This window comes from Cynoglossus semilaevis, chromosome 18 (assembly GCF_000523025.1).
Source record: "Cynoglossus semilaevis isolate Cse_v1.0 chromosome 18, Cse_v1.0, whole genome shotgun sequence".
Lineage (NCBI taxonomy): Eukaryota > Metazoa > Chordata > Actinopteri > Pleuronectiformes > Cynoglossidae > Cynoglossus > Cynoglossus semilaevis.
The window spans coordinates 515,349-522,290 of NC_024324.1; the positions used below are offsets into that span (position 1 = coordinate 515,349).

The 6,942-nt window shown below is 51.8% G+C and overlaps 1 protein-coding gene and 1 long non-coding RNA gene across 5 annotated transcripts in view; one reads left to right on the top strand and one right to left on the bottom strand.

Moving 5' to 3' along the window:
• Positions 1-4,885, bottom strand: part of LOC112488498 (uncharacterized) — a 6,286-nt gene extending 1,401 nt beyond the window's left edge. Inside the window, exons 1-3 of the long non-coding RNA XR_003052601.1 lie at positions 4,744-4,885; positions 4,467-4,655; positions 914-1,009 (exon numbers count right to left, since the gene is read on the bottom strand). This is a non-coding gene — a long non-coding RNA (uncharacterized LOC112488498). The remainder of the gene's footprint in view (positions 1-913; positions 1,010-4,466; positions 4,656-4,743) is intronic.
• Positions 1-6,942, top strand: part of col14a1b (collagen, type XIV, alpha 1b) — a 29,579-nt gene that overhangs the window by 6,986 nt on the left and 15,651 nt on the right. For all 4 annotated transcript variants that reach the window (XM_025064909.1, XM_017041168.2, XM_025064911.1 and 1 more), the window contains 8 exons: positions 4,529-4,687; positions 4,783-4,902; positions 5,042-5,206; positions 5,379-5,540; positions 5,617-5,783; positions 5,853-5,979; positions 6,076-6,221; positions 6,576-6,705. In XM_025064909.1, the coding sequence (XP_024920677.1) occupies positions 4,529-4,687; positions 4,783-4,902; positions 5,042-5,206; positions 5,379-5,540; positions 5,617-5,783; positions 5,853-5,979; positions 6,076-6,221; positions 6,576-6,705 (1,176 nt within the window). The remainder of the gene's footprint in view (positions 1-4,528; positions 4,688-4,782; positions 4,903-5,041; positions 5,207-5,378; positions 5,541-5,616; positions 5,784-5,852; positions 5,980-6,075; positions 6,222-6,575; positions 6,706-6,942) is intronic.

Below are 6,942 nucleotides of genomic sequence, written 5' to 3' on the forward strand. Positions count from 1 at the left end.
GATTTTAGGGAGAAAATCAGAGATTTTAGTTCAGACCAAAGTCCATGGAGAAAATCAGAGATTTTAGTTCAGACCAAAGTCCATGGAGAAAATCAGAGATTTTAGTTCAGACCAAAGTCCATGGAGAAAATCAGAGATTTTAGTTCAGACCAAAGTCCATGGAGAAAATCAGAGATTTTAGTTCAGACCAAAGTCCATGGAGAAAATCAGAGATTTTAGTTCAGACCAAAGTCCATGGAGAAAATCAGAGATTTTAGTTCAGACCAAAGTCCATGGAGAAAATCAGAGATTTTAGTTCAGACCAAAGTCCATGGAGAAAATCAGAGATTTTAGTTCAGACCAAAGTCCATGGAGAAAATCAGAGATTTTAGTTCAGACCAAAGTCCATGGAGAAAATCAGAGATTTTAGTTCAGACCAAAGTCCATGGAGAAAATCAGAGATTTTAGTTCAGACCAAAGTCCATGGAGAAAATCAGAGATTTTAGTTCAGACCAAAGTCCATGGAGAAAATCAGAGATTTTAGTTCAGATTGTTTTCTCTGAACCTTCAAGTTTGTTTTTACCAACCACACCAACATTTGTGGAAATAATGGTTTGACTTTGAGAAAGTACTTTTTTAAAAGTCCTCCTGTTCAGAATATTCCTGACATCATTGAGTTGATAATGATGTCATCGTGACATCATCTGGACCACGACCACTGACTCATATCTGTTCCAGTCAGGTGCAGTGGGGTAATTAACCTACCCTGACTTACTTTGTACCTCACCCCCTTTCCTCTCCTGCTTATTGTCTTATATCGAGAAATCCTGTCTCTCTCCTTCCTCCCACTCTCTCCCTCTCCCTCCCTCATTTCATAGCTGACAGTCTTCTCCGTGCCCACACTTGCAGTTGAATACCTCAGCTCCAGCCTTACCTCCTTGTTCTTAGACACTTTACAACTGCTGCAGCTCAGCTGTCACTCTGCAGCGTCTTCTTTTTCACACAGGAAACATCCACAGTCAAGGTGAGGCTGTGGGAGGAGAAGAGGAAGAAAGTTTGTGTTTGTGCAGTAATTAGCTGGAATTCACTGAGTCCTGCCCTGACCCAGTTTGGTCAAACCACTCATGGATGCATTTTTTATTGAAAATCTCACAGGTTCCTTATTGTTAAAGTGAAACAAGATTTGTAACGACCCTAAAAATAGAGTTAGACTTACAATGGACTTTGGTCTGAACTAAAATCTCTGGTTTTCTCCGTGGGGTTTGTTGGGGCAGAGTGAGCAGCCGTCGACACATCGGCTCCACTCCGCTGGGTGACTGTGTCATGTCTGATGGTGGCTGAACCTCTGGTTGGATGATTTAAATGTGTCAACAGTCTAATGTGTTTTGGCCAGTACTCACAGCTGTGTACTCTCTTGTGTAACTCTGTGGTTGTAGTATAATTTACTGAGCTTTGTCTCACATTCTTCCTGTTCAAATCTGAGTGGAATCTCAGTTATTCCAGGGCACAGTTCAGCTGAATTACACCCCCCCCCCCCCACACACACACACACACACACACCACCATCACACTGTTGTTACATCAGCAGCTGGATGCAGTAGCGTTGTTGCCTCTGCACAGCCAGAACACACTGTGTGTGTGTGTGTGTGTGTGTGTGTGTTTTTACACATTCCTAAACTCTGTGTGTGAGGAGCCTGTGTCCTGACAAGGATAGAAAGTAAAGGTCAACCAAAGGTTAGGGTTCCACTTACTATAAATCAAACACAACAGAGCCCCCCCTCCACCACCCCAGAGGGAGTCACCTGAGCTCCCCTCCCTGAGGCAGCAGGTGTTCACCACCACCGAGATGTGGTTTTAACTAAAAGATGTGTCTCCTACTCTGACTGTACTCCATTCTGACTGTACTCCCACCCTGACTGTACTCCCACCCTGACTGTACTCCCACCCTGACTGTACTCCCACGCTGACTGTACTCCCACCCTGACTGTACTCCCACGCTGACTGTACTCCCACCCTGACTGTACTCCCCCCCTTACTGTACTCCCCACTCTGGCTGTACTCCCCACTCTGGCTGTACTCCCCACTCTGGCTGTACTCCCCACGCTGACTGTACTCCCACCCTGACTGTACTCCCCCCCTTACTGTACTCCCCACTCTGGCTGTACTCCCCACTCTGGCTGTACTCCCCACTCTGGCTGTACTCCCCACGCTGACTGTACTCCACTCTGATTGTACTCCCACTCTGACTGTCCTCCCACTCTGACGGTACTCCTCCTCTGACTGTACTCCACTCTGATTGTACTCCCACTCTGAATGTACTCCCCCTCTGATTGTCTCCCCCCCCTGACTGTTCTCCCCCTCCGACTGTACTCCCCACTCTGGCTGTACTCCCCACTCTGGCTGTACTCCCCACGCTGACTGTACTCCCACCCTGACTGTACTCCCCCCCTTACTGTACTCCCCACTCTGACTGTTCTCCTACTCTGACTGTACTCCTACTCTGACTGTACTCCATTCTGACTGTACTCCATTCTGACTGTACTCCCGCTCTGACTGTACTCCCCCCCCGAACTGCATTCCACTCTGACTGTACGCCCCACTCTGACTGTTCTCCTACTCTGACTGTACTCCCGCTCTGACTGTACTCCATTCTGACTGTACTCCCGCTCTGACTGTACTCCATTCTGACTGTACTCCATTCTGACTGTACTCCCACGCTGACTGTACTCCCACGCTGACTGTACTCCCACCCTGACTGTACTCCCACCCTGACTGTACTCCCCCCCTTACTGTACTCCCCACTCTGGCTGTACTCCCCACTCTGGCTGTACTCCCCACGCTGACTGTACTCCACTCTGACTGTACGCCCCACTCTGACTGTACTCCATTCTGACTGTACTCCCGCTCTGACTGTACTCCATTCTGACTGTACTCCATTCTGACTGTACTCCATTCTGACTGTACTCCATTCTGACTGTACTCCATTCTGACTGTACTCCCGCTCTGACTGTACTCCATTCTGACTGTACTCCATTCTGACTGTACTCCATTCTGACTGTACTCCATTCTGACTGTACTCCAACTCTGACTGTACTCCATTCTGACTGTACTCCATTCTGACTGTACTCCCGCTCTGACTGTACTCCATTCTGACTGTACTCCCGCTCTGACTGTACTCCTACTCTGACCTTTTGACCCTGTCTGTAGCTGCTTGTTTTACATCAGTTAGACAGGACATCTGCCCTCTAGTGGTGGTAACCGCTGCACCTCTTCTGTGTTAAAGCAGTTTGTTAGAAGATAGAAGTTTGATGACTCCTTCAAATATCCACCTGTGACCTGCTGACCTTTGACCCTTCAGAACACCATCTGCCCCTGCCTGACTCAGCACCTCCTTCAACCTCCTCTGGTCTCCTCGGAACTAACCTGAGAAAGTGTGTGTGAGGCCCGACTGTAGCTTCTCAACAAAGACATGTTCTACAACAGTTTGACTCCTGGTCCCTGACTCTGTCCCTCCTGTCCCTTCCTCCTCCTCCTCCTCCTCCTCAGTGGCAGTGACTCCTCACAGACTGATCATGTATTAGAACATTTCTGTCAGGCCACAGCATGTCCTGGTACTGTTTTCACTCGGTTCCGTGTCAACAGTAGAACATGTTTGTGTTCTGGATCAGCTCCACAGTCTGAGGTTCCCACCAGGATCTGATCAGTGTGTGTGTGTGTGTGTGTGTGTGTGTGAGGCCCGACTGTAGCTTCTCAACAAAGACATGTTCTACAACAGTTTGACTCCTGGTCCCTGACTCAACCTCTAAACTTTAATGACAGGACCCAGCTAACGGTGACCCAGCTAACGGTGCCCCAGCTAACGTAGACCCAGCTAACGGTGACCAGGCTAACGTAGACCCAGCTAACGGAGACCCAGCTAACGGTGACCCAGCTAACGTAGAAGCCAGAACACACTGTGTGTGTGTGTGTGTGTGTGAGGGCCGAGTGTGTAGCTTCCCAACAAAGACATGTTCTACAACAGTTTGACTCCTGGTCCCTGACTCTGTCCCTCCTGTCCCTCTGGTCCCTGACTCCACCTCTAAACTTTAATGACAGGACCCAGCTAACGGTGACCCAGCTAACGTAGAAGCCAGAACACACTGTGTGTGTGTGTGTGTGTGTGAGGGCCGAGTGTGTAGCTTCCCAACAAAGACATGTTCTACAACAGTTTGACTCCTGGTCCCTGACTCTGTCCCTCCTGTCCCTCTGGTCCCTGACTCAACCTCTAAACTTTAATGACAGGACCCAGCTAACGTAGACCCAGCTAACGGTGACCAGGCTAACGTAGACCCAGCTAACGTAGACCGCGCTAACTCTCATCCAGTTTTTCCCAACCCTTTTTTCTGGACACCCATATTTTAAGTCACAAACCTTGGCGTCAGTGGACATTATTCATAAACTAAACATGATGAGAGACCACCTCAAAACCAAACACTCTTGCGACCCACCTGAAGGCCAGATGTTTTCCCCGTGGCCCAGGTTCTGACCCTGTGTCTCTCCGTCTCTGCAGCCAACGTGGGCTTCATGTGTAAGACCCCGGCCGTCGCCGACATCGTCATCCTGGTGGACGGCTCCTGGAGCATCGGTCGGATCAACTTCAGGCTGGTCAGGACCTTCCTTGAGAACCTGGTCCGAGCCTTCAACGTGGAGATCGACAAGACCCGCATAGGTGAGGGGGGGGGGTTTGGTTCCCCCGGTGACATGTGACCTGTGACCTGCACTGACCTTTGCGGTGCTGAGACTTCCTCTGGTGTTGACCCACAGGTCTGGCCCAGTACAGTGGAGACCCCAGGATCGAGTGGCACCTCAACACCCACAGCACCAAGGAGGCCGTGATCGACGCCGTGAAGAACCTGCCCTACAAGGGGGGCAACACCCTGACAGGTACTGGGACGGGGAAGAGAGGGGGGGGGCAGATGACAGGGTGAGGGAGAGTCAGCCGGCACCAGGTCAGGTCTTAGTTCTGGTCCAGCCTCTCCTGGGTCTGGATGACATCATCAGTGTCACCCTGTCTGTCCTCCAGGTCTGGCTCTGACCTTCATCCTGGAGAACAGCTTCAAACCAGAGTCTGGATCCAGAGCCGGCATTCCCAAGATCGGAATCCTCATCACTGATGGCAAATCCCAGGACGACGTCATTCCACCAGCCCAGAGCCTGAGGAACGCTGGGATTGAACTCTTCGCCATCGGTATGACAGAGGGACGGACATGTGACCACGACCAACCAATGAATGAACGGGTGGTCGACTGACCGCCATGGAGGACAGTCTGACTGTCTGTCTGTCTGTCTGACCGTCTGTCTGTCTGTCTGTCTGTCTGTCTGTCTGTCTGACTGTCTGTCGTTCTGTCTGTCTGTGTCAGGTGTGAAGAACGCAGATGAGAACGAGCTGAAGTCCATCGCGTCCCCCCCCGAGGACACTCACGTCTACAACGTGGCAGACTTCAGCGTGATGAGTGACATCGTGGAGGGTCTGGCGAAGACGCTCTGTGACCAGGTGGAGAATCAGGACAAACGGATCCGAGGTTTGTCCGCGGCCCAGACTGTAGAACCATCTTCAGGTTCTCCTCATCCATCGGTAATTACGTTTTTCGTCACCAGGGGGAGTTCCTGCCCCTCCGCCCCCCGCTGTTTCTCCCCCCCGTGACCTGGTGGCGTCCGACATCACGGCTCGCAGTTTCCGGGTGACGTGGACGCACGCGGCCGGGCAGGTGGAGAAGTACCGTGTGGTGTACTACCCCGCCAGTGGGGGGCAGCCTGAAGAGAAGGTAGCTGCTGGTGCAGTGGTCAGAACCTTCAGCTGGCTGTAGATGTTCTCAGATGTTCCTCTGTTCCAGGTGCTCCAGGGAACGCAGAACAGCGTGGAACTCACCTACCTCAACTCTCTGACCGAGTACCAGGTGGCCGTGTTCGCCGTGTACCGCAGCTCGGCCAGCGAGGCGCTGAGAGGAAGCGCGACCACACGTGAGTCTGTCCGCGGGAAGTCGTGTCCGTGTCTGCCCTCACTGTTCCTGACCTCTGACCTCTGACCTCTGACCTCGCCTCCTGTGTGTGTGTCAGTGGCCCTGCCCATGGTCAACGACCTGGAGTTGTTTGACATCACTCACAGCACCATGAGGGTCCGCTGGAAGATCGCAGCAGGGGCTTCTGGGTACATGATCCTCTACGCCCCCCTGACTGAAGGAGACGCTGCCGACGAGAAGGAGGTGAAGGAGGGGAGGGGGGGGGGAAGGCGGGGGGGGGGGGGGGGGGGAGGACTGAGGCGCTGCATTTGTTTGGAACCATTCTGGCCACCAGGGGGCAGCCTACAGGCCAGGAGTCAGGCCCACAACCCTGTTGTTTAACCACAGCTGTCTGGACACAGAACCGAGCAGGTGAAGAGTTCAGTTCTCTGCTGACCTCTGACCTCTGACCTCTGCTCACCCTGGAACACACCTGTGGATCCTGCTGCCTCAGGGAAACCAAACTGAGAGAGAGAGAGAGAGAGAGAGAGAGATGGTGACCCTAAAGACTCATCAGAGTGTGTGTGTGTGTGTGTGTGTGTGTGTGTGTGAACACAGGTGAAGGTGGAGGAGTCAGTGAACGAGGTGGAGCTGGAAGGTTTGACTCCAACCACTGAGTACACAGTCACAGTCTACGCCATGTACGGAGAGGAGGCCAGTGACCCCATGACCTCCCAGCAGACCACATGGAGTCTGACCCACACCCACACACACACACACACACATACTGGGAGTATCTGTAGATACTGGTACTGCAGAGTTACCTGGTCCTCAGACAGACAGTAAAACAGGCTGTGTGTGTGTGTGTCTGTGTGTGTGTGTGTGTCTGTAGTCGTGGCGTCAGTGATATTTCAGGGTTACGTCCAGACACGCTCTCCACACGTGACACACACATATTTATTTCTAACCATGTGTCTAAATATAA